The sequence below is a fragment of the Vombatus ursinus genome, unplaced genomic scaffold, assembly GCF_900497805.2.
Source record: "Vombatus ursinus unplaced genomic scaffold, bare-nosed wombat genome assembly UNPS02014171.1, whole genome shotgun sequence".
NCBI classification, from domain to species: domain Eukaryota; kingdom Metazoa; phylum Chordata; class Mammalia; order Diprotodontia; family Vombatidae; genus Vombatus; species Vombatus ursinus.
The window spans coordinates 5,491,038-5,517,845 of NW_020953949.1; the positions used below are offsets into that span (position 1 = coordinate 5,491,038).

A 26,808-nucleotide genomic window follows, 5' to 3' on the forward strand; every position below is an offset into this window, starting at 1 on the left:
TATTTATAACATTTTCATAATGGTTTTCTTTTTCAATTGTTCAATGGGGGGCGAAAGGAAAGATAACAAATACATAAATAAGATTGGAGGGAAAAAGGAATTTATTAAGCACCTATTATGTGCCAGGCACTGGAGAAAGAAAGACAAAAAAAGTTGTGAAAAAATGAGGGATAGGGTCCTTGAAGGTCCAAATTCACTGCCTTGCTTTCCGACTCTCAGACCTTTAGATATAATCGTTTTCTCAAGGAGCTCCTGATCTCCAAGTTCATCTTTCGTATTTCATCACAGTCTGGACCAAGCACATCCATCTCACACAGCTGCCTGTTTACCTGCAAAAATAAGACTAGAGGTAGGCTTCTCTGCAGGGCTTTGAGTTAAGCTCCCTAAGTTGGGGCTCTCTGAGGCAATGAGATTATCCTGTTTAAATGAGAGGGAGAGCATGTAAGTCTTGGGATAAATGAGGAAAGGAGTTCAGCTGCCCTTCAGTCACTCACTTCAGTCAGAAGCTCCAGAAGGTCCTGGTGAGGGTCAGCTATAATAACTTCTACAAGAGTCTGGATAAAGTCTGAGCCATTCTCATCTCGGTATGCCACATAGCCTAAAGGGAAATAGACACCAATCAATTTTCCTTCTCATTTAGGGGGAGGGTGGAAAGAGGGAGTTCCAAGCACGGCAGAAGATCAGAGTACCTGGAATCTAGTAGAGGAGTGAGGCAGAGGACAGAGAGTAAGGATTTCTTATAGGACAACAATCTTAAAAATGTAACTGAATCAGCAGGTCTTGCTCCCCTGATCAACCCGAAGACTGGTTGGTTTCAGACTAGGCACAGTACCTCATTCCAGGAAAACGTATCTCCACTCATTCTGGACTAGGAGATTTTGGTTCTCTTTGGGGTAGACCGGAAAACCCTGGTATTACAGCTATTTTTTTAAGGAATGGAATTTGAGAATAACTTGTTTGCCAACAGTTGACTCCTGGGAGAGGAATTCAAATTCTCTTCCTATTGCCCATAGGTTGGTTTTTTTTCCCCTCATACCTTCCGCAGCTGAATAGACTCTCAAGATGTCCGCTTGGTCTGCATTCCTAGGAAAGTCCTCCCTGGAGGAGACATCTACAGCAAATCAGAAAATATTATTTACTGTAGAAGAAAATAATTACTATCACCCCCATCCTCTACCTCAAAGCAGTCCCATATAGGAACTCACAAGCCATCAAGAAATCAAAAGATGTTTCTGTCCTCACCTTTGGGGAGCTTATTAACTCCACCATTCTTCTACCCAAATCTCCATGGCATGGTTAGCTTATTTTGCATGTCAAAGACTTCTACCCTGACTTTCTGCTACCCCCATCTTCAGCCCTTCCTATCAGCCTTTTCTCCTGTCTCCATCCCATTCCCTGCCCAATTTCCTAAATCAAAGGCAAACTTTCCCCTTCCACTGCAACCTAGACACTGCATGGTCCTTTCTCATTTCAGAGTCTATCTCCTCAGAGAAACATGTCCCGAAAAAAGGGTATGGAGGTGAGGATTCCATCCAGTTCCTCTTGGATTTCTAAAATCATACCATTTACAACTAGAAGGGACCTTAAACATTATCTAGTCCAGTCTCCTTATTTTACAGATGAGGAAAGTGAAGCCCAGAGAGAGGAAGTGAAGGGGCAGCTAAGTGGCGCAGTGGATAGAGCACCGGCCCTGAGTTCAACTCCTACCTGAGACCAAACACTAGACACTTAACTAGCTGTGTGACCCTGGGCAAGTCACTTAACTCCAATTGCCTTAAAAAAAAAAAAAGAGAGAGAGAGGAAGTGATTTGCCCAAGGTCACAGAAGTAATAAGTAGCAAAGCTCGAATTTAAACCCAGGTCTATTGACTCCAAATCTACCCTACTACCGTACCCTACTCTACCCATGTTCTCTCCATTCCACAATACTACAAGGTTGGTTTCTTGGGTATCTGTTAGTATTTAAAGTCCTCAGGGCGACTCTAATTGGAGACATTGGTTCTTTGCTTGTCAGATGGCATAAATAGAGGATTCAGGGGAACCTAGAGAAAATTAAGCAAAAGAACTGGCAGGTACAATTTCTGCGATATTTAAAAGGAGGAGTGGTGAAAAGTAAATATTGCTCTGATTTTCTAAAAAGGGAAAAGAACAACCAGCAAACTATAGGTTAATCTTTGTACTCTATCCTGGTCAGACAGCATCTGGGTTATTATGCTCAGTTCTAGGTGACATAATTTAGGGACATTGGTAAAGTAAAAAGTGAACAAAGGATGGCAACTAGGATGGTGAAGAGCCTTGTGTACATGTCATGGGATTAGTTGGAAGAACTTCAAAGGTTTAATATGGAAAAGAGAAAACTCATGGGGAACATGATGGCTTTCTCGAAGTGTTTGAAGGGCTGCCATGTGAAAGTGCTTTCTTTGCCCCCAGAGGACAGAACCAGGGCTGTGATGGGTAGGAGTTTTTTTTTTTTAAAGGACAAATTTAGGTTTGATGACAGCAAAAATTTCCTAACAATTAGGGCTGTTCAAAAGTGGAAGGGCCTGCCTCAGCAGCTGGTGGATTCCCCCTCCCTGGGGTCTTAAAGTGGAGATTGGATAATCATTTGTCAAGTAGATTGCAATGGGAAGTTCTTGGAGATTTGTCAGTTAGATTGTAATGTGGAATGAATTAGATGGCCACTGAGGTCTTTTCCAATTCTAAAATTCCACAACTCTATGAATTCTGATATATTAGAAGAGGTGGCAAAGGACGACAGATAAAAACCTTGGACTTGAGAGTCTCCAAACCTAGATTCACAGCCTCTGTCTCTCTCTGCCAAGTCTCTACAACTTAACGGCTCTGACACCTTGGGCAAATCCCTTCACTTCTCTAATCCTCAGTTTCCTCATCTATAAAATATAGATACTAAGACTTTGCAAGTCATATGAAGTTACTGTGAGGATAAAATGAAAAAAAATTATATAAAGCTTTTCATAAAGGTGAAAGGTATGTTCAATTCAACAAACACTGTATCTAGTGTGTGTAGGACTCTGTTCTGGGGAGGAAGGGATAAAAAAGAGGAGGCGAAGATAAAAAGTAGATCATGGATTTAGAGTTAGAAGGGACCCTGACTTCAGTGAGCTGGTCCAGCCCAGGGGTGGGGAATCTGCAACCTCGAGGACACATGTGGCTCTCTAGGTCCTCAAGTGCAGTCCATTGACTGAATCCAAACTTCACAGAACAAATCCTTTTAGGATTCAGTCAAAGGACCGCACCTGAGGGCCTAGAGAGCCACATGTAGCTTCTGGCCTCAAGGTCACAGATTCCCCACCCCTGGGTCTAGCCTCAGCCTTAGCCTCAGGTTCATCAGGGGATGAGATTTACACACAGACATTTGAATAGTGTGCTGATAGATGAGGACTGAGGACAGAGCTCACCCTTAGGAGTTGGGAAGAAGAAGGCCAAGACTAGATGATCTCGGAGATGCCTTCAAGGCCTAATGTTGCAACCCCTTAAAGGAAAAGGAATCACTGACCTTGCATGTTAGCATAAACCCGAAGGACATCTGCGTGAGAGGGGATAGTTGAAGGCCTCTGTAGCCAGTGTTGTAGCCAGCGTCCTAGCCAGGGCAAAGCTCTAGGGCTCATGCCGGGGTCTCTGTTACCTGACAGCCCATAGAGAGAGGGTAGAAACGAGTATCATCATTTTGTGAGTGAGGAAGCTCAGGCTTAAAGGGATGGAGTGGCCTGCCCCACGTCATTCAGGTGATAAATATCAGGGCTGGAATTGTCCCATAGCCTTCCTTGTATAGCAAGTAAGAAATAACCCACGCACATCAGCTCTAAATCCAGTGCTCTTTTCTCTCCCTTCATAGAAAAAACCATGAGGCAACTTGAAGCTACCGGGGGATAGCACACAAATAGAACCATATGCCTTTAAGGAGCACATGGTTCCAAGAGGGGGTCAAAACTCGAACACATGCAACTGTTAGAAAACAATACAAACAGTGTGTGCCCCAGATGATGGCAGAGGGGTTCAGAACAGAGTTCACCTTGGGCTGGAGTGATCTGGAAAGCCTTGCGGGACCAGTGGGGCTGAGAGTCACCATCAGAGAAAAGAGAGGGCATGAAGCCAAAAGGTAGGCTGGGAAGGGAGAATGGAGGGTTGGAAGTTGAACTACTACCTGAGTTCCAAAGCTACAAGAGGGCTGTATCCCCTACTCACTTCCACGGCACCCCTGAAGCAGAAAAACTTTGGCCTTGCCCCGCAGGACCTGACAAGTACTCAGCTCTCTCACCATCTCTTCCACTTCCACCATCTGTCCATCAGCCCCCAGAAGCCGCCCCTGGGGTTCCCCATGGGCCATGAGGGCTATCAGGGCACAGCTCACAGTGGTCCTACAAGCATCCAGATGCTCCCGAAACTGAGCCAACTCCTTTCGGAAATCCTGAGGGCAAGGAGAATTCCAACATACCCCCAAAACAGAGGATCTTTTTCATAAAGAGAATCCATATTTTCCTTGGACCCCCCTCCACCCCCCCCCCCACACATCAGTGCTGACCCTCACCCACCAGACCCTAGATGAAGCTTGACCCATTAGAACTTCTTTATTTTGGACCACCCACTCCTCCCTCCAGGCTCCTCATTTCAAATGCATCCCTTCCAAGGAAGAGTAGCATATTCAGTCCCTCCCATCTCAAGGTGTTTGATCTTTTCAGATCCATTTCCTCAGTGATAGGACAGACCTAAGGAGTGAGGGGGAAGGCAAAAAGAGACTAGTATCTTGTTATTAGGGGGATCTGTTCTGTGAAGTTTGCAGTCACACCTGAGGGCCTAGAGGGCCACATGTGGCCTCAAGGCCAAAAGCTCCCCACCCCTGGTAAACTAATCAGTCTCAGCAGTCTCTTCCAATTTTGAATTCTGCTTCTTTTACCTAACCACTATCCATCCTGCTGCATGCTTATTGAAAATTGGGAAAATCAAGAAATACCCTTCCATAGACCCAGTGACTTCTCATTCAATACCCTACCACCCTAGCCCTTGGGTTCCAGCTCAAGTCAATAAGCATATATTAAATACCTACTATGTGCCAGGCACTATGCTACACGCTGGAGATTAAAAACAAAAAAACAAACAAAAAAAAAACAGGGGAGGGGAGCAGTCCCTGCCCTGAAAGATCTCACAGGCAAATAACTATGTACAAGATAGATTAGAGATAATGAGCAAAGGGAAGGTCCTAGCATTAAGGGGTGTGGGATATGGAAAGGCTTCTTGCAGAATGGGGGATTTTAATTGATACTTGAGGGAAGGCAAGAGGCAGAGATGAGGAGGGAAAGCATTCCAGGCATGGAAGACAACCAGTGGGGGTGGGGGGCAGAAAGACTCTCTAATTAGCTTGGGTCAGTGGAAGAGAATCTGGATTCCAACATTAGGAGTTTTGAAAGAAAAATAAGGAGAAACGGAGACAGAGTTATTGCCTTCCTGCTTTCTTACAGGGATGGGTGTTTTCTGAATCATGTTTTCTGGGAGAAACTGGACACCAGGAAATTTGGATGGCCAATGAGGCAAAGAGGAACCAAGACAGAAGCTTAGGAATGAAAAGACAGAAGATCTGGCCATCAACTAAGGGGAAAGGATTAGTTGCTATTGCAGCAGGAGGAGTAGAGAAGGACCTTAGACCTTTGGTGCAGAGTATGGAATCTTAAGATCATTAACTTAGATCTGGAAAGGACTTTAGATATCATCAAGTCCAGTCCTTCTATTTTACAAATAAGAAAAATTAGACCAAGAAAAGCGATTTTGCTGAGAGCACATAGATTGTAAGCTACAAGGCTAAGATTCAAACATTGGAGTCAGCCAACAAGGGAAGTCAGGGAATTTCCTATGTACCTGGGCCTTCATGAAGCACTGGGTCATTCCTTACCTACCTCTATACTCTCCTCACTTCATTCTCCCATCCCCTTTGCATCCCCTTCCAGTACCTCACCTGGGCAGTGGGGTCCATCTTCAGAATGCTCTTAAAACCCAGGGTCTGGAACAACCTCTTCAGGGCTTTAAGGTCCTGTTCAGCCCCAGGGCGGTCCTGGGTGACACATAAGACGAGGGCCACCTTTTCCCCCGACATGTCATATACCCCTTGAGGGATGGGGCTGACCTGGGGGAGAAAAAAGGGGAGAGAAGAGAGAAACTTGATTTGGGGGAGGGGAGTGGCTGAAGCAGAAGGAGCAGTCTAAGCTCAGGCTCAACCCGAACCCCTTGTTACCCTGCTCTTCTAACTCCTTTTCTCCCCTTCTCTCTCACCAACTCTAGGCCCCTGCTCATTCTGTCCTGGGCTTCTCTCCACACACAGTCCCATCTGCACATTCTCTTTCTTCCCCTCAAGTCTCTCTTCTCTTCCCTTTTTCCCCCAGACCCTGTCCCTATTGACAACATATCTGGTCCCCTCTTACCTCCAGGTCCTGTGACCTTGTTCTCCCAAAGTACAGTGCACCCCGAAGGGAGCTGTGGAAGATGGGGCACCTGTGCTCTGTGGTAGTAGGCATCTCTTGAGTTACTTTGCCAATGACCTGATAGGAGGAGGAAGGGCAATGAGCCAAATAGGAACCTGAAGGAGCTAGGGATTTAGCCTGGAGAAGAGAAGTCTTAGGGGAAACAAGAAGAGTAGACTAGTTCTGCCTGGCTTGAGAGGGCAGAAGTAGGGCCTTTGGGTGGGAATTACTGGAAGGTATATTTGACCTCTGTAAGGACTTTGTAGCAATCAAAGCTGCCAGCAATGGAATAGGCTACCTTGGTAAGTAGTGAGCTTGAAGACAATGAAAGTCTTTAGGCAGAAGACAACTATTTGTTGAGGATATTATAAAGGGATGCTTAAGATAGGGGCTGGACGGATTATCTCTGACATGCTATGAAACTTGCTCATGATGGGATGGGGGGAGCTGTACAGGTTTCGGAGGGTGACTCCCAGACCCACTCAAAACCTAATGAATGACCTGAAGATGAAGGCAATGGTAGCGCCTAGGCCTAGGGGGTGGCACACTTTGGGTTCAAGGATCTTGGGAAGGAGAGCGGGGTTCTTTCATCAATCTTGCTTTTAATTATAACTACAAGTTACTATAAAAGTGAGGAAGGTGGGGGGAAATCTGGGAAGGAGGTTCAGCAAACATACTATTAGACAGAATCTCAAGATCTGAGTTCTAGTACAAACCTCATCACTAATAAGGCCTTTTATGATCTGATGCTTCTCTACCTTTCCAGCCTTATCTCCCAAGAGGGAGCTAAGTGGCATTGTGGATGGGGTGCTAGGCCTGGAGTCAGGAAGACACGAGTTCAAATCCAACTTCAGACACTTATGCCCCAGGCAAGTGTCTTAACCTCAGTTTCCTCAACTGTAATGAGCTTAATAATAGCACTTACCCCCCCCCCCCCAGAGCGGTTGTGAGGATCAAATGAGATATTTGTAAAGCACCTGGCACTCTGTAGGTGCTTAATGCTTGCTTAGGGCAAGTAGATAGTGCAGTGGATAGAGAGCTAGAAATCAGGAAGACCTGAATTCCAATCAGCCACTACTTATCAGCTGTGTGACCCAGGGCAAGTCATTTAACCCTGTTTGCCTCAGTTTCCTCCTCTGTAAAATGAGCTGAAGAAGGAAATGGCAAACCATCCCCCAATGGGGTCATGACCAAATTGACCAACCACCTTCACAGATCCTCCTAGTCAGAGATCTCCACCTGCCCCACCCTGACCCCAATCTTATGGGATTAGGTGGCTTTCACTTCCTAGTTGTGTAACGCAGACATTGAGTCTCTGAACCTCAGTTTCTTCATCTGTAAAATGAGGATAACTCATGTGCCGCATACCTCAAAGGTATTGTAAGGTACTTAGTAAACCATAAGGCATTATTTATCTCATTATTTATATGCCATTTATGGCCAATATCTCATTAAGCCAGTTATTTCACAGAATCATAGAGCTAGAAGGGACCTTTGAGACCACCTAGTTCAACTCTCTTATTTTTACAAAGGAAGAAACAAGGCCCAGAGAGATTAAATCACTTCCCCAAGACAGTGACAGAGTCAGGATTTGAATTAACGTACTTGGACTTCAAATCCAACACTTTCCCCATTTCACCATGCTGCCTAAACTACTCCCATTGCCTTTATCTTCCTGTATATCTCTCAGCATCAGCTCCTATGCATAGTCCTGATCCTGGCTTGTGTGACCTTGAGCAAGTCCCTTCCCCAGTCTAGACTCCCTTGTCTTCTCTAGATGGACCAGCTGACCTTTAAGCTCCTTCCTAATAGATGCTGAATAAATAGTGCTAGATAATAGCATCAAAGAATTCAAAGTTGGGACTTAAGAGATTGGCTCAAATTTATCCCAAAGATGTACAAAATGTTTTCCCCACAACTCTGCTTTTATACCAATTTGCAGATGAGGAAACTGAGGCTCAGGAAAGTCAAGCCACACAGCTGGGAATCAAAATTCAAACCCAGGTCTCTTGACTGACTCCAAGAGTCTTTCCGCTAAACTATAGTTTCTTTCGCATACATGCATACACGTGCACATATAGATGGTGTGTGAGAGTCACCCAGTCCCATAAGATTGGGGTCAGGGTGGGGCAGGTGGAGATCTCTGCCTAGGACGATCTGTGAAGGTGTCATGGATATGGCTCTTGAAGAGAGTTAGGTTTGGACACGAAAGAAAAAAAAAAAGGAAAGCATTGCAGAGGGAAGGAACAACTGGGTACAGGTGTGGAATTAGGGTTTAGAAAAGTAGATCTTCCCTTTGACCCAGCAATAGCACTTCTAGGGCTATATCCCAAAGAGATCACACAAATGGGAAAAGGACCTACATGTACAAAAATATTCATAGCAGCTCTTTTTGTGGTGGCAAAGAACTGGAAATTGAGAGGATGCCCATCAAGTGGGGAATGGCTGAGCAAATTGTGGTATACGAATGTAATGGAATACTATTGTGCTATAAGAAATGATGAACAGGCTGACTTCAGAAAAACCTGGAAAGACTCGTGTGGTCTGATGCTGAGTGAAGTGAGCAGAACCAAGAGAACGTTGTACACAATAACAGCCACGTTGCATGATGACTAATAGTGATAAACTTAACCCTTCCTGGCAATACAAGGATCTGAGACATCTTCAGAGGCCTTGTGATGGAAAATGTTATCCACACCCAAAGAAAGTACTATGGAAGTTGAATTGCTATTTTTGTTTTATCTTCTGTTGAGTTTTGTTTCCTCTTTCTGATGGTTCCTCCTATTGGTTTTAATTTCTACTTACAACATCACTAATGTGAAAATATGTTTAATATGAATGTAAATGTATAGCCTATATCAGATTATTCACCATCTTGGGGAGGGTGGTGGGGAGGAAGGGGGAGAAAAATTTTAAACTCAAAAGCATATGGAAGTAATTATTGATAAATCAAAATAAATTAATAAAAAAAAAGAAAAGTAGATCTTCCAGTTTGACTGAAACGTAGAGTACATGGGGAGTAACGGGAAGAAAGAAAACAAACGTTGTTGTTGTTCAGTCGTGCCCAACTCTTCATGACCCCATTGCGGGGTGGTTTGCCATTTCCTTCTCCAGCTCATTTTACAGAGGAAACTGAGGCAAACAGGGTTAAGTGACTTGCCCTGGGTCACACAGCTGATAAGTATCTGAGGCCAGATTTGAACTCAGGTCTTCCTCTCTTGACTGACTCCAAGCCTTTCCACTAAACTATACTTTCTTTCACACACCAACTACATGTGTATGCATGTGTGTATGTATGTATGTGTATATATATTAAATATATACATATATGTATAAAATTTGTTGAGCAAATATATATCTGAAAAATGTGACAGATAAGGTGAACTGAGCTGTGGGCCCCAGAGGTCATGGTAGGACCCCCACCCACCCACCCATTAAGACTAAGGGGTAGCACAGAGGAGCCTCCCATTGCTAAGCCAGTCCAGACCTGGGTGAGCACCTCCAGTAGGTGCCAGTGGGGAAAGTGCCTGCAGTGGTCTGTCAGAATGGGAAGAAAAGCATTGGATTCCAAGTCTGCCGGAGACAAGAAGGGAAAAGTGGGGTCAATTCAGAGAGAAGCTGGGACACAGGTGGATCTGGGAAGACAGTGAAGATGGTCCCAGTGCCCCTGTTCCTACCCTTCTTCCCAAACCCAGGGGCCCATGTTGGTTCTCACTCACTGTCGTGGCTGCCCAGCAACAGAAACACCTTGGCTTTGCCCCACAAGGCTTGGCAGTGGCTCAGTTCTCCAACCAGCTCCTTCTCTTGCACCTCCCTCCCATCTGGCCCCAGCAGCCACCCTCGACATTCACTGTGAGCTAAGAGGACGACCAAAGCGCAGCTGATGGGGTTCCTGTAGGCATCCAAAAGCTCTCTGAAATGAGCCAGTTCTTTCTGGAAAGACTGGAAGAGCAAGAGGCCTGATTGCTTGAACTTTGGGAGAGGAGTTGGGATCTCAGAGGGATGCAGAAGCCATTGGGAAAATCACTCACCTGCGCCTTGGCCACTCTTCTAAGGTAGTTCTTAAAACCCAGTGCTTGGTACATAGCCTCCAGAGCAGCAACTGCCCTATCCTCTCCAATTTGCCCTCCCAAGGCACAAAGGGTCAGGGCAACTCGGGCCCCAGTCATGTCATATTCTCCCTGGGAAGACAAGTGCAGAGATGGGGACGGAGATAGGAGGAGGGGAGTCTCTCTTCCTAGATAGTCAGGAGTCCAGGAAGGAGATGGGGTCAAGGCTCAGCTACAGAGTCGGGGGAAAGAGCCTAACATCAGGAGGAAGTCATTAGGTTTCCCTCACCTACCTTCCTCTTCAGGCAGTCCCTAGCCTCTGCCTTTTCCACTGCTACCTGCAAGGAGCTTGCCACCAAGAAGGCCATGAGCAGAATCACTGTCTCTCTGCCTCCTGGACTCTTCTCTGGCTCTCTCCACTGGGCTCCTACTTCCAGGTTCCCTCATCACTGGGTCTTGCACCTTGGAACTCAATTTATGACTACATAAGAGCTGGACTCTGACCTCATCTTTGTGATCTGAATGGGGAGCTAATTTCCTGATTCCCCAGTAATCCAACTCACTGCCCTGGTCCTCATCCCCAGACACCGCTCCCTTTACAGGAATGAGACAGGCTGTCTGCCAGCACCTGGCTCTTCTCCTGGACCTTCAATGACTTTCCCTGAGTTATCCTTGGCCCCTGCCTTCCCCTTCCCTGCTCTGGTTACACTTTCAAGTTATATTTCTTTTGAACTTCCAGGTATATTCACACTCCCAGCAAGAGAAGAAGGCATTATACTATTGTGTTGTGCTGTAGGTAATGTAAGATGGGCCTTTCCATCTGACTGGCAGTTGAAACTTCCTATACTTACCCACCATTAGAATGTAAACTTGAGAGCAAGAACTTAACTGTCTTTCCAGCACTTAATGCATAGTAAATACTTAATAAATGCTTCCTCATTCATTCCTTGTTCTGCCTATAACATACTCATTATGGAATCCCTGGGCTCCAAGTACTAGACCCAGCTCCGCTACCACTCTTGTTTCTTTTCTTTTGGCTAGGCAATGGGGTTAAGTGACTTGTTCAGGGTTGCACAGATAGTGTCAAAGTGTCTGAGGCTGGATTCGAACTCAGGTCCTCCTGATTCTAAGGCCAGTGCTCTACCCACTGAGCCACCTAGCTGCCCCCTCTGCTACTAATCTTGACCTTGGCCAAGCTTTCTCCTCTCTGGACTTAATTCAGTGATGGGGCTAAGGATTAACTGATAGTACCTGATGAATCCTTACAGTGCTTAAGGTTTCCACACCATTCTTTACTTTATGCACATCTGATCCTCACAAACCACCCCCGGAAGGTAGGTATTACATAGCTACTACAGCGTAGAAAACCTCAGCGGTTAAATGAGTTGGCAGTGATTATGAAGCTAGAACTTGCTGGTCGTGAGATTCAAATCCAGATCTTAGGTCCTGACTCCAAGTTGAGCAGGACCCATAGTACACCATATAGACTTCTGTAAGGCTCCATCTACACCTAACATGCTACGTTCTATGGTCTTGTCCAGCTGGGACATCACAGACCCTCCAGGAGGGGCCTCAGAGGCCATCCAGGTCACGTGATGCCTAAACAAGCGTCCTCTACAGAACATACCATACACGGGGTTATCCAGCAGACTTTACTTGAAGCCCTCAGGTGTGCGGGAATGCACCACCTCTAGAATCAGCCCTTTACACTTCTGATAGCACTGACTGTGTTAGGAAGTTTTCCTAGTCTCCCTTCTGGGATAAAGTAGTACAAGCTAGACCCCTTTTCTATATGACAACCCTTCAAATATTTGTAGACAGTTATCATTTCCTTGCTAAGTCTTTTATTTTCAAGATAACCATCCTGGTTGTTGTTGTTTTTTTTTTTCCAACCAACCTCATGGTCCTTTAACATCCTAGTCGCTCTCTTATCAATGGCCCCCTATAAAATGTCGTGCCCAAAACTGAACCGACACTCCACATGTGGTGTGACAAAAGCAGTGGGACACTTACCCTCTTAGTTCTAGCCACAATGCTCATATTGGACCTGCAATATAGGCTAACACATCCAGGTTTCAGACAAAGAGCTATCTAAACGCTTGCTCCGCCTTGTCCTTGGTGAAACTGCTATTTAAAAATCAATGGTAAGATTTTACATAGATAATCATCAAATGCATGCAATCAGATTTGGCCTAATGTTCTAGACTTTCAATAGCTTTTAAAATCCTGTCACCCAAAGTGGTAGCTATCCCCTGCCTCAGCTGTCACCTGAAAATTTGACAAGCATGTCACCTATGTCTTTATCTAAGTCATTGATAAAAGTGTTAAATAGCCCAGAGCCAAGAGCAGATCCCTGGGGCACTGTCCTAGAAATTTCTTTCCAAGTTGGCATTAAACCCCTGTTGAAGTCTAGAGAGACATTCCTTGCCTCAGACCACAGAGGATCAGTGGCAGAGCTCACCTAAGTCAAGGACTCCCAGTCAGGCATTACACTACAACTGCCTTGGTTTTTACAAGGGTTGGGACTACAGTAGGCTCCCCAGAGGTCAGCCTTCAACTTCTGCCATTAACAAAGATAGGGCTCTTGGGACCTATCCAAGTCATTCCATTTGTTTCCCTTTCCTTGTATCCAAGAAGTATACTCCCTCTTCCAGTACAGAGGGGCATTGGCAATGTCCAAAATTCTCATGGGCCACAATCCTCAACCCCCACCCCCACCCCTCCAGCTCCCTGCCCCACCTTGTGCCTCACTTCTCTAGTCACAGGATAGCTTATCATTGAATGTCAGACCTGGAAGGACTCTTACAAAAAAAAAAAATCTGATCTAACCCTCTCATTTTACAGAGGGAAAAACTGTCAGAGAGGGGACAGGAATTATTTCAGATCATATAGCTAGTAGGCAACAGGAATATCTTGAAAAATGAATATAATTTCAACTCACTCCAAGAGAGGGTTGAAGGTTGGTAAGATCCTGGGAGTACTTGGGAGTACCAATTGGAGTGTACTTTCCTGCCCCTCTATAGATCAAGGGTCACTCTACTAGAGTCCTGCTGGGCTCTTAATCACTTGGGAAGGATGTGGAGAGCTTACGCAGGATACAAAGGACAGCCATAGAAATAAGGACAGAAAGGTCTGGGAGGCAGACGTTCTCTAGAAATGTGAAAGGGATTCTTTGGTTCAGAGAAGAGAAGATTAGAGGTTACAGCTGTCTTCTAGGCTGGGCCAGGATTTGCGTAAGGGAAATAAGTTGAAGACAGTGGTCATGGGGGGCTCAGGCTGGGGAAGGAGACATGGAGATCATGGAAGAGACATTCTCAGAAGCCTCCAGAAAAGAGAATGATGAAGAACTGCCTTCCTCAACCTCCTTCAAAGATTCAGAGGCCTGAAATGCCCAATGGAGTCCTTCCTAAACCCCAGATGAGGCTCCACCAGAGTCTACTTCAATTCTCAAGACTCTAGAGATGCAGAGACATTCAATATGCTGCTGTATGAGGAAAAAATGCTCTAAAAGAAGCAAGTGAGACTGGGGCAGAATCAGGTAGCAAAAGGGAAGGAGGCTGAGAAAGATCACTCACTCCATCACCTCGCACTCAAATACTTTCCATAGACTATTTCACATACCACTCCCTTCCCCTTTTCCCATTCCTAGAAGTTAGAGAAGGACAGGAGGATTAGTACTAATGTGAGTGATGGTGGCTTCAACAGTGTCGTCATCACCCAAGAGAGGGGCAGCTGCACCCTGCCAGAAGGTGGCTGGTTCCTTTGTCTGGGGAGCTATCAGGTTGGAAGAAGATAAAAGCATTACTGTGGCCAGAAGCCTTTAGGGGTCCACTGGTCTCGAGATTGGATGGCGGTCAGGGGAGAAAATGTGCAAAGTATGGGCAGGTAAGGGATTTGTCTCAACTCCCCTGCATCTCACTGCATGCCCTTATGTCTTCAAATTAGTATATATTTCCAGACTCCAGATATATTAAGTGAAAATGAGAGAGGAAGATGGAAAGGAACACAGAACAAAGAAAAGAGAAGGGAAAAATAAATTTTAAAAGGTCGCAAAATTATTTTCTTGGTTTTGAGGAATATGGATGGATGCATATGTTCTGCAAGTTTCTGAAGATGAAGTTCAAGGGGACCAAGGAAATAGAAGTGCCTCTAGTTTCTTGTCACAGTCAAGTTTTCTTTGTTTGACCGAAGTCAATAGGAAGGGCTGTAGGTGGGAGGAAGGGCTGCAACATAACTTTAGGGAAACAAAGGCTGAAGAGATCCTCATGGTATCTTAAGGGGGCAAGAATGACCTTTAATTGGAAAGGGGAATTTCCAGACATTTTGGAGTGTGCTCAGGCGGGCCCTGTCATCAACGCTGGGTGGTCAGAGCAGTCTTTTGTTGCTTTCCTTCTGGATCTCCTCTCCACCTGGAGGCTCCCCCTCCATGGAGAGAGCCACGGTCATCCCACCGACTGGGCCATCTTTGCATGAAGGCTCTGGTGGGCAATGAGGTGCGCCCGCTGCTTGAAGCTCTTGTCACATTCGCTGCAGCCAAAGGGACGCTCACCAGTGTGTACTCGGCGGTGGTCTAGCAGGTAGGAGCGGAGAGAGAAGCTCTTGCCACATTCAGTGCACTCATAAGGCTTCTCACCGGTATGGATACGCTGGTGGTCAGTGAGGTATGCACTTCGGCTGAAGCTTTTGCCACACTCAGTACAGGTGAAAGGTTTCTCACCTGTGTGGACGCCCTGGTGGCGAACCAGGTCTGAGGAGCTGCGGAAACTCTTCTCACATTCCTGGCACTTGTGGGGCTTCTCACCCGTGTGGGTGCGCTGGTGCCGTGACAGGTCTGAGCCCCAACGGAAGCGTTTTCCACATTGCTGGCAGCTGTGGGGCTTCTCAGCTGCCAAGTCTCGGAACTGTCTCCGGCGTGTGGGAGGGCGTCCTCGTTTCACCCCCATGGGGCGCTCTTGCCCCAGCTCTGGGTCAGGTCGATTCTCACTTTCCCAGACTTCACCCTCCTCAGTGCTCCAGGGCACGTCACCTCCAGATCTGCCAGGCAGTGGCTCTACTTCTTTCATACTAGCCTGGTGCTTGATCCCCAAACCTGAGTGGAGAGACAGGTCATCAGGCATCTCATCTGATACAAGGCAGGACAAATTAAACTAACTAACTTTAAGAAGAAGCGAGGAACTAAGCCTGTCAAACCATGCTGGGGCAAGGCACTGAAGAAAAAAACCATCCTGCTCCTGTCCACTCTTATGACCAGTGTGAAGCCTCCTTCACAACAAGGAACAAGGGAGCGCTCACCCTCTTCTCATCATCCCCCCCCACCCTTCTAATGGGACCTGGAAAACCACGTGGGCAAGAGGAAGCAGATGAAGACCCTGCAGCTTCTGGGGAAGTGGGTGGGTAGTTACTTGTCTAAAAGGTCAGCCCTGGTCATACTTCCTTCACCACAGGACAAACTGGGAGTGACGCAGGGGTAACAGACTGTAGAGCTCGGAGAACTGAACACGCAAGAGGCTCCACCATGTGTGAAAACTTAGCTCTTACCCAGAGAGACATTGCGGAAGTTCTCCCGTTTCATGTCCCAGAAGAGGTCCCTCTGAGCAGGATCCAGACACCCCCATTCTTCCCGAGAGAGATAAAAGGGCACATCTCCAAATGACACTGGTCCCTGAAACAGCGGGACAGTCTGGCTCAGTGTGAGCTGATCTCACCCCTCAGGTCTGGACTTACAGGGCTGGGATGTGACAAGGTCAAAAGGACAACAACCACTGAATTTTGGACAGTGCTCTGGGCCATGCAAAGACTTTTACAAACATATCTAATTAGATTCTCATGACAAGCTGTGAGGACTACTATCCACATTTCAGAGACGAAGAAAACGAAGCTCAGAAAAGAAGTATCTTGTCCATGAGCACTCAGCTCACATGTACCAGAGGGTCTCTCCTGACTCCCCGTCCAGTAGTGTTGCCACCACACTGTGCTGTGCAGGGAGGGGCATAAATCTGAAGGATCCAATGAAGTGGTGTCCCAACCTAAAAGGACAAACTCTTTCTTACTCTGTTCCTTTCCCTAACTTGCCCTTCCTCAACTTCTTTGCCTGCTGAATTCCTATTCATCCTTTAACCTTTCGTGTGTCTCAGGCTCCTTTGGCAGTCTGGGGAAGCCTATGGACCCCTCCTTAGAATGTTTCAAATGCATAAACTAAGAAACAGAGGAAATTATTATATTAAAATATAGTTATCAAAATTTTTTTAAAAAAGAAACCCAAGGTGGGGCAGCTAGGGGGTGCAGTGGATAGAGCACAGGCCCCGGAGTCAGGAGGACCTGAGTTCAAATCCGGCCTTAGACACATAAGCTGTGTGACTCTGGACAAGTCACTTAAACCCAATTGCCTCACCAAAAAAAAAAAAAACACCCAAGTTTATGGACCTCAGTGAAGAGCCCTCGTTATAAAGTCATCACCTCTACATTGATGACTCTCAAATTTGTATCTCTATTCCTGTTCTCTCTCCCTACGTCCAGCCCATCTCCATCCACCTGATTTCAAACATGTTCAAAATCCAACTTACTGTTTTCCTCATAAAACACATTCTTCCTTCTGATTTCACTACTTCGGTCAATAATAACATGATTCACCTAGTCATCTACATTTGAAATCTTAGTTTTTAAGTCCCCCATTTCCTTAGCTTTTATATCCAATTACTGATAAAGACTTACTGATTCTATCTCTGAAATATGTCTCACATCCGCCTCCTTCCTATTCCCATTTCCATGACTCTAGGAATAATAAAGTAACTTCCTAACAGGTCTTCCTATCTTTAGGCTCTCTATCTCTTCTAACTGGTCCTTCACAACAATGCCAGAGTTATTTCCTTTAGGCAAAGATCTGCTCAAAAACCCTTCAATGACTCTTAACTGCCACTCAAAAATTATCAAATAAAATGCTTTAATCAGGCATTTAGGGATCTTCAAAATCTGCTACCACCCTATATTTACACTTTACAACTCATGTTATTCTCCCCCAAGTATTCTATGCTCCAGTCAAACCAAACTATTTGTTGGAAGCTTCTGTTGATTCTAATTCTTCCCTACAACATGACTAATGTGAAAATATGTTTAATAGGGATGTATATGTAGAGCCTATATTAGATTGCACACCGTCTTGGGGAAGGAGGGGAAGAAAAATTTAAAACTCAAAAGCTTATGGAAGTGATTGTTGAAAACTAAAAATAAATTAATTTTAAAAATGATCTATTGTACATTTCGTAATGTTCTCTATATCTTCTTTGGTCCTAAATTCTTCCCTTATCCATAGAGCTGACAGGTAAACTATTACATGCTCTCCTAATTTGCTTATGGTATCACCTTTTATGTCTAAACCATGTATCCATTTTGACTTTATCTCGGTAATTGACTATAATGTATTGTGTACCTAATCTATACCACTGATCTACCATTACCAGATTGTTTTAATGATTACTGCTTTGTAACACAGTTTGAGATCTGGTATGACTAAGCCACCTTCCTCCACACTTTTTCCCATTGATTCTTGTTTTTTTCAGATGAATTTTGTTACTTTTTCTAGCTCTATAAAATAATATTTTGGTAGTTTGACTTGTAGATTACATAGATTAATTTAGGTAGAATTGTCATTTTTATTATATTGGCCTAGCCTCCCTATGAGCAATTAATATCTTCTCAATTGTTTAGATCTGACTTTATTTGTATGAGAAAAGTTTTACAACTGGATTCATAGAGTTCCTGGGTTGTCTTGGCAGGTAGACTTCCAAGTATTTTATATTTTCTACAGTAGTTTTAAATGAAATTTCTCTTTCTATCTCTTGCTGCTGGACTTTGTTGGTAATATATAGAAATACTGATTATTTATTTTATATCCTGCAACTTTGCTGAAGTTGATAATTATTTCAACTAGTTTTTTAGTGGATTCTCTAAGTATACCATCATATCATCTGCAAAGAGTGTTAGTTTTGTTTTCTCATTGCCTATTCTAAGTCCTTCAAATTCTCTTTTTCTCTTAACACTATAGCTAGCATTTCTAGTAAAATTGGAAATCCTGAAAATCAAAGGACAGATTAATAAAACTGAAAGCAAGAAAACCATTGAACTAATAAATAAAACTAGAAGCTGGTTTTATGTGGAAAAAAACCCCAATAAAATAGATAAACCATTGGTTAATTTGATTAAAAAAAAGAAAGAAGAAAACCAAATTACTAGCATCAAAAATGAAAGTGGTGAATTTGCCACCAATGAAGAAGAAATTAAAACAATTATTAGGAGCTATTTTGCCCAATCATATGTCAATAAATCTGACAATCTAAGTGAAATGGATGAATAGTTAAAAAAATGTAAATTGCCCAAATTAACAGAAGAAGAAATAGAATAATTAAATAACCCCATCTTAGAAAAAGAAATTGAACAAGCCATCAATGAACTCCCTAAGAAAAAATCCCCAGGGCCAGATGGATTCACAAGTGAATTCTACCAAACATTTAAAGGACAATTAATCTCAATACTATATAATCTATTTAGAAAAACAGGCAAAGAAGGAGTCCTACCAAATTCTTTTTATGCCACAAATATGGTGCTAATACCTAAACTAAGAGGAGTGAAAACAGAGAAAGAAAACTATAGACCAATTTCCCTATTGATGCTAAAAATTTAAATAAAATACTAGCAAGGAGGCTACAGCAACATATCATGAAGGTCATATACTATGGCCAGGTGGGATTTTTAATTTGTAAATCTGTCCTTTTTCTAGTGTTTTTGGTGGCATGCCTAATTCATTGATCTGCTCTTTCTCTATTTTACTGATATAAGCATTTAGAGATATATAATTTCCCTTAAATACTGCTTTGGATGCATCTCATAGATTTTGCTATGTTGTCTCCTCTCTTTAGCCATCTGATCTAATCTTTAAAACTAAACTCAAGAGCTGGAGCTAAAGAGGAAGACCGATGTGAATTTCTCACGTCATGACTGGTCCTCACAGCAATCATGATATACCTATGTTTGACCCAAGTCTACTGAAAGAGGTGGATTGCAGCCAGAATACTGCAATACCTTCTCCAGCCATTTCCTCTACACACCCAGGAGATGGTTTGGTTTTGAGGCCTCTTTGTATTACAGATCTAAACAGAGGGTTTTTTAAGGCTCTTAGTTCTTATCATATCCTATTATTACTAGATTGTAATCTTCATGATGGTAGGTGCAATGTCTTAAACTTTGTCTCACTGGATACCTAGCAAAGTGTTCTGTACTCAATAGGCATTTCAAAGTCAAGGGCTAGTCTTAGAATGTAAGAGTAATGTCATATCATGTCAAGTCATATCAGCCTGTCAAAGTCCTGAGGTATCCAGAACTCACATGGATCCCAGAGGAAAAGAAAGCATCTACCATCTCTCTGGTGCTCCCCTCCTTTAGAAGGGCAGGAAGCCGGGAAGCAGGTTGAGCTGTGGACAAAGAATGGAACATTAAGGAAACTAAATCAACTCTAGAAATACGGCCCTCTCCAGGGCTCACACCCTCCCTCTACAGCACCTGGAGCTCAGTGGGGCCCATAAATGGTCCTCACATACACCACACCATCTGTAACATGACCTGGAGAATTAATAGAATACTGACCCTATACTTAGAAGCATTAAAGTAACTACATTCAGTCCTTTATTGACCCCAAAGGTCCTATTGACCACATTACCTTCATCCAGAGGCCAAGAAAAAAGTCTCTCCCTCATGCAATCTGTCCTAAAGCTCTTCTCCCCTGCCCAGGTTTTCCCAATTCATCTCTATAGCCCCTTTCCTACAGGGATGTAGACTGACTTACAGCCACAGCTCCTCTGTTCCTGGGATTCTGTTCCTGGGTTTCGGCTCCATGCCCCTTCCTCTTGAGATACCCCCTTGGCCTGGTTCTCCCCCTGTGCCAGCAGGAGGCCCGAGGACCCCCGAACTCCTCCCTGAGTCTCCGTCTCCTCTGAGGGCTCTTCCTGTCCATGCACAACATATATGCCCATCAGTGCAAGGTCCAGGGTCAGGGAGTCTAAGTTAAAATCCCCAAAATAAAAAACAGGGTAGACCCATCAGGGATGCAAGAAAGGTGAGTGAAGAAATGAATTATCTGCTTCCTGGCAGCACAAAACAATGTGAAATGATGTGCTATACTCCCAGTGAACCCCACGGTTAGAAACCAATGAGAAGCAAAAAGCACCAACTAAGACTAGAACTGGAACTAGCCCCAGCATCTTAGAGTCAAAAGGAACCTTAAAGGCTAAGACTAGCCTAACCATTTGGCCTCTGCAAAAAGCTTCTCTGCAGTTTCCCCAACTCAAACTAACCTCTGCTTGAAGTCTAACAGTAACAGAATTGCCTCTTGCCCAAGGTATTGTATTTCATTCCTGGACAGCTCTAATGATCGCAAAGCTCTTCCTTTTACTGAGGTCAATTCTACCTCTTTTAGCCTCTGCTCTTGGTTCAAGTTCTGCCTAATGGGGCCAAGCAGAAGAACGCTAATCCTTTCTCCACAAGAGAGCTCTTCAGATATTTGAAAACATCAACATCTTCTCTTATTGTCAAGAGGCATTAAGACCTTTTTGTCAATGATCCTTACTGAGAAACAACATGCTGTAATGGAAAGAACACTGGACATGGGTTCAAGTTACAGTACTACCATTTTTTAGCTGGATGAACTCTAAGTTCATATAGCTGTCTCTCTCTGGGCCTCAGTATCCTATTCTATAAAATGCGGATAAGAATATTTATACTACTTAGCTCTCAAGGGGTTTAAAAAGAAAGCACTTTGTAAATTGTAAAATGCTATAGAAATATGAGTTATTAGTATTGTTTTTGTTTTGCAGCCCTATCATATACTCTTCTGAAGAGAGATGCTTAAGAACACCAAAGACTAGAGTCCAAGGTAGGACTGCCCAGTTATAAGCCAAGGTAGCCAAGGGCTAAGAAAAGTCTCCTCCTCCAAGCCCCTCAGTTCCTCTACTTTCTCTTCACTCAGGTAGCACCCACCAGCTCACCTGCTGCAGTGGGTTTCTGGGTTGTTTCTGCAGGTTCTCCACCATGGCTACAGCTTCCTCTCCACTTGCTGGACATCGATTCCTCACCCAACCCTGGATGCCCCCAGGCAGGACGGTCAGGAACTGCTCCAGGACCAGCAGCTCCAGAATCTGCTCTTTTGTTCGGCTTTCTGGCCTCAGCCACCGACAACAGAGTTCCCACAGCTGACTGAAAGCCTCATGAGGCCCATCTGCCTCTCCGTAATGGAACTGTCTGAAGCGCTGACGGAAGATCTCCGAGTCGGTGTCCTCCTTGGGGTGAGGAGCTTCCTGCTCCCAGGAGGAATCCTCCTCCACCTTTACTATCAGGAGCCCCTCTGGGTCCAGTGAGGCCTGGACCTGCGTGCCCGGAGTTGTAGCCATCACCACACTCTGAGTCACAAGAGCAATTTAATTCTGACTCGTGCTCTGGACGCTGACACTTCTGGGCACTGGACACTTGTGTTTCCCAAGACAACAATGTCTTGCCTCTGGGTACCTATGAGAGAACTTCTCCTGAGGAAAGAAAAAAAAAAAAGAATCAGAGGAATAACTGGTGTGTGTCACATAAAAAACTCAGCCTCATTCATCTGGTCCCAAGTCAGGGCCTTAGGAATAAAGAAATACCAGGGCAGCTAGGTGACGAAGTGGATAAAGCTCTGGCCTTGGAGTCAAGAGGACCTGAGTTCAAATTTGACACACTTACTAGCTGAGCGACCCTGGGCAAGTCACTTCACCCCTATTGCCTCACCAAACAAAGAAAGAAAAAAAAAGGAATAAAGAAATACTTCTGTTAAGGTCCAACTCAGGTACTCCCTCCACCATAGAGCCTTTTCTGATGCTCCTAGTGGAAAATTATATATTCCTCTTCAAATTTCTCCCACACTGCCTTGTATTAGTTATTTGTACACATAACTCATCCCACCTCTTAGGTTGTAAAATACCAGTGAACAGAGCCTGCACCTGACTTTATCTTTGAATCCTCAGCACTGAGCAAAGGGCTTCATAATACAATAGAGGTGTTTACTAAATGTTTGTTGAATTGAATTAAAACTTTGTAACCTCAAGGGACCTTAGCCATCATTGCAGTTGAGAAAACTGAGAATGAGGAGAGTGTTATTTTCAAACCTCTGATGGAATATCATGTGAAAAAGGAAGCATGTATAGTTCCAGGGGCTCACAGATTTAGAACTGGAAAGGTCCTCTGTGATCATTAAGTTCAACTACCTCATTTTACAGATGAAAGTGAACCCCAGAGAAATTGTGACTTGCCCAAGGTCACATAGGTAGAAAGTAGAAGAACCAGAATTCAAACCCAATTCAGGTGGGATCAGGATCAATGAAAAAAATGATAACAACAGCTCACATTTACACAGCACTTTAAGACGCACAAAGTTCTTTTGTTGAAACAACCATGGCAGCTGTGGCATGCTGGAGCCAGCTTATACCAATGCTCAAGCCAATTGTTAAATTTTCAGTGTGAGCATTTACACCTTGGAAATTGGCAAGTGCTATACATTAAGGCTTGAATTATTTTGCTGATTGTCTGGACTTAAGAAAGTGATAGAGAAAATGTTAAGAATGCAGATTAAACTTAAAATGTGCCGTATGTACAGTGTTTTTTTTTCCCCCAGAGAGCCAGTTGTTTGTAAGCCAGATTTAGGTTCCACACATACAAGAAATTTTCTAACAAATGGAGCTATCCTTAGATTGGCCAACATGACAAAACAGGAAAATGATAAATGTTGGAGAAGATGTGGGAAAATTGGAACACTTATGCATTGTTGGAACCAACCATTTTGGAGAGCAATTTGGACTATGCCCAAAGGGCTATAAAAATGTGCATACCCTTTGTTTGACCCAGCAATAGCACTTCTAGGGCTGTATCCCAAAGAGATCATACAGATGGGAAAAGGACCCACATATACAAAAATATTTATAGCAGCTCTTTCTGTGGTAGCAAAGAATTCGAAATTGAGGGGATGCCCATCAATTGGGGAATGGCTGAATAAGATGTGGTATACAAATGTAATGGAATATTATTGTGCTATAAGAAATGATGAGCAGGCAGACTTCAGAAAAACCTGGGAAGACTTGTATGGACTGATGCTGAGTGAAGTGAGCAGAACCAGGAGAATGTTGTACACAGTAACAGCCACATTGTGCAATGACTAACTTTGATAGACTTAGCCCTTCTCATCAATGCAAGGATCTAAGACATCTCCAAAAGTCTCATGATAGAAAATGCTATCCACATCCAGAGAAAGAATTGTAGAGTTTGAATGCAGATTGAAGTACCCAATTTGCTTTTTTTTTCCTTCCGTTTTGTTTTGTTTCCTCTTTGTCGTGGTTCCTCCTATCGGTTCTAATTCTTCTTTATAACATGACTAATGTGAAAATATGTTTAACAGGAATGTATATGTAGAGCCTATATCAGATTGTACATCGTCTTGGAGAGGGAGGTGAGGAGGGAAGGGGGAGAAAATTTTAAACTCAAAAGCTTATAGAAGTGATTGTTGAAAACTAAAAATAAATTAATTAGAAAAAAAAAACAAATGGAGCTATTCAACAAAAGAAGGAGTTGCCTTTACAGCAATGAGTTTGACATCCTGGTCTGGATGACTACTACTCTGAAATATTAAAAAGTGGATTCCTGCATCAAGTGGAAAGTTAACCTGAAATAGCCTTCCAAATCTAAGATTCTATGGCTCTTAGATACAAAAAATTTAGTGTCAGTGTTTTTCCTCAAACATAATAAAAAAGAAAAGGAGCTGGGATCCCACCTGCATAGAGAAGAAGTGTTCCACAAAGCAGGTGCAAGACTGTATCAGAATCTTCTGGGTTCAACACTGGGTAAGGCAAAGGGGTCCCAACCAGCCTACCTCATTTCCAAGAGGGAAAGGAAATTTCCTGAAGTCCCCAGAAAAAGGGCCAAATTATACCTGTCATCATATTCTTTGACTCTGCATGCATACCTAGAGAGGAAGCCTGTTATAGTGGAAAGAGCACAAGACTTGGAGTCAGGACATGGGGGTCTGAATGCCATCTCTAGGATCTGCTTAGCTATCTCTCCAGGCAAATCATTTCACCTCTCAAATCTTAATTCGATTCAACAAGTATTTATTAAATCTTTACTGTTTGCAAGGCCCTGTGGATAGAGACATAAACAACATAGTCAATGTCTTCAAGGAATTTACAATTCAATAAGACTAAGATAGATGGCTGTAAATTACAAGGAGACAAATAGAGGTTCAATTCAATTCAAGGAAGAACTTTCTAACATTTAGAAACTCCCTCTAATCCAATCTAACAGGCATTTAAGTGTCCAATATGAGCAAAGCATAGTAGTAAACACTAAAGATAAAAAGAAAAAACAAAAGCTGGCCTTGTCCACAAGGAGCTTTTATATATATATTATTTATATTCTATTTATACATATATATAGTCTATGTATATATATTCTAATTACATATATAATATATTCTATTAGGGGAGGGAATTCAACAGATACACAGGGAAATAAATAAATTCACCTAATTCTACAAAGTAGAGGGTACTGGAGGGAAAGGATTATCAGCAAAGGCTTACCTTTGGACATGGCATATGAACCAAGCCTTGAACAAAGATGGGGGTTCTAAGAAGTGGAGGTGCGGGGGAGCACATTTCAGACAGGGAGACAAAGGCAGTCACAGAATGCTGAGTTGGGGAAATGGGGTGGAAGAGAATAAGCCTTTATTAGGCACCTATGTGCCAGGCACTGGGCTAAGCCAGAGTTCCGGGAACAGAGAGTAATCCCCAGGAGCCCCTCAAGACAACAACAGGAAGACCTTGTTAAGCACAAAGAGGCAGACGGAGTACAAGGGGGAATTCACTGAATGAGGTCTCACTTCCAAACAGACGACCTCAGTTTCCATACTTGTATAACGGGAATGACACTTGCGGTAGGCAGGACTCTTCCTCCTTGTTACAGGATTGCAGCCTGCAGGAGGCACAGACTGTACAAAGCTAAAAGCTTTTTATCTCCTCAGCGCCTACCGCAACGAGCTTAATCGGTGTTGGACAGACGAAATGCAACAAGTCACTAGACTTCACTGACATCGGTAAAATGGGTACGATAGTACAAGCCTGCCCTACCTCACTCAGAGACGGGGGAAGCGGTCTCTGGGAACGGTAACACGCTGCAGGCGGCTGCGCCGTCCTCGTTACTCCGATCATCGCTGCTGTCGTGGCTCGGGGCCCCTCCGTCCGCCCGCCAGCCAAGGGGCGGCGCCTGGGCATCCGGCCTCGCCCGGGCGCCGTCGGCCGGGGTCCCCATGGCGTCCCCTCGGGCTCTGCCCAGCGGCTCAGGGATCGAAAACCAACCGACATCAACCGCTCACCGGGACCCTGCTAGTCCCTGGGGCTCCGCGGGTGGCAGGGACCGGCACTGGCCTGCTCGGGACACTGCGGGGGGCTCTCGGAGGCGGGCACGGGGGGACGCCGAGCCGCCCCGGCCCAGCGTGGATGCCGCGCCTCCGGGGACACTCACTGCCAGCTGCCGTGGAAGTGGCGGCTTCTGGCTCCGCTGCCAGCACTCTGACCCCGACTTTCCCAAGGCGCATTCTGGGAAACGAAAGCACGGTCGGGAGACCCCCTCCCCCAGGAATAGGGACTGCACCATCCAAGATGCACGGCGATGCTACCCGGAAGCTATGACTGCCCCTCAACCAATGAGCAAAGAGGATAATTTATCCGAGCCAATCAAAGCCGACTTCATGATAACTTCCGTGAGAAAAAGCTCTGGGCACCATAAACTCCAGCATCCCCCCCCCTTTTTTTTTCTTTGTAAATTACCATTCTGGAATATATGGAATATATAGTTTTAGGACTGGGAAACTCGAGTGAAGCTATAAACGCCACTTCCGCGAGAGTGAAGGGTTAAATTTATGAGCCCTCCACATTGTGTCGGAAGTGTTTTGGGAATTGTCGCCCGGGATATTTGTGGCTGACCTGCTCCTCTTTCAACGACTGCCACCTGGGCTCCACTCGGGTAAGCGGTGAGTCGGCCTTCGGGGTCTGGAAGGCAATAAGGTTGTCTGAGCTCTGAAAGAAAAGTGAGATAAGGGCTGGGAAAAACGACTGTTTTTCGAATGACTCGATCACTCCCATCCTTCCTTAATTTTTTGACCTCCTGGACCAGAAGCATACTCGGGGTTATAGTTTGGGAGGGAGTTTTCAGGCAGATGTAATTTGGGAGGAG

At 44.5% G+C, this 26,808-nt stretch overlaps 2 protein-coding genes across 8 annotated transcripts; both read right to left on the reverse strand.

Annotated features, from left to right (window-relative positions):
- Positions 1-14,887, reverse strand: LOC114041273 (caspase-14-like). 4 transcript variants are annotated; one of them, XM_027859649.1, is made up of 11 exons: positions 14,811-14,887; positions 10,501-10,650; positions 10,189-10,411; positions 9,957-10,042; positions 6,431-6,547; positions 5,968-6,135; positions 4,206-4,428; positions 3,517-3,645; positions 1,037-1,111; positions 495-598; positions 1-329 (listed from the first exon to the last, which is right to left on the reverse strand). In XM_027859649.1, exons 1-11 carry the CDS (start codon positions 14,838-14,840, stop codon positions 216-218), a joined length of 1,419 nt encoding a protein of 472 aa, XP_027715450.1. In that variant the 5' UTR covers positions 14,841-14,887; the 3' UTR covers positions 1-215. The 4 variants fall into 4 exon arrangements, with proteins under 4 accessions (XP_027715450.1, XP_027715451.1, XP_027715453.1 ...); XM_027859650.1 differs by lacking the exon at positions 14,811-14,887 and adding an exon at positions 13,460-14,510; XM_027859652.1 differs by lacking the exons at positions 1-329; positions 495-598; positions 1,037-1,111 and adding an exon at positions 4,033-4,124 and having other exon boundaries at positions 3,524-3,645.
- On the reverse strand, positions 14,541-26,808 carry ZNF213 (zinc finger protein 213). Of its 4 annotated transcripts, XM_027859654.1 has the most exons (7): positions 25,704-25,816; positions 24,545-24,717; positions 21,552-22,085; positions 20,354-20,513; positions 19,897-19,982; positions 16,057-16,180; positions 14,541-15,607 (listed from the first exon to the last, which is right to left on the reverse strand). In XM_027859654.1, exons 3-7 carry the CDS (start codon positions 21,951-21,953, stop codon positions 14,961-14,963), a joined length of 1,419 nt encoding a protein of 472 aa, XP_027715455.1. In that variant the 5' UTR covers positions 21,954-22,085; positions 24,545-24,717; positions 25,704-25,816; the 3' UTR covers positions 14,541-14,960. The 4 variants fall into 4 exon arrangements, with proteins under 4 accessions (XP_027715455.1, XP_027715456.1, XP_027715454.1 ...); XM_027859655.1 differs by lacking the exons at positions 24,545-24,717; positions 25,704-25,816 and adding an exon at positions 26,559-26,808; XM_027859653.1 differs by lacking the exon at positions 24,545-24,717.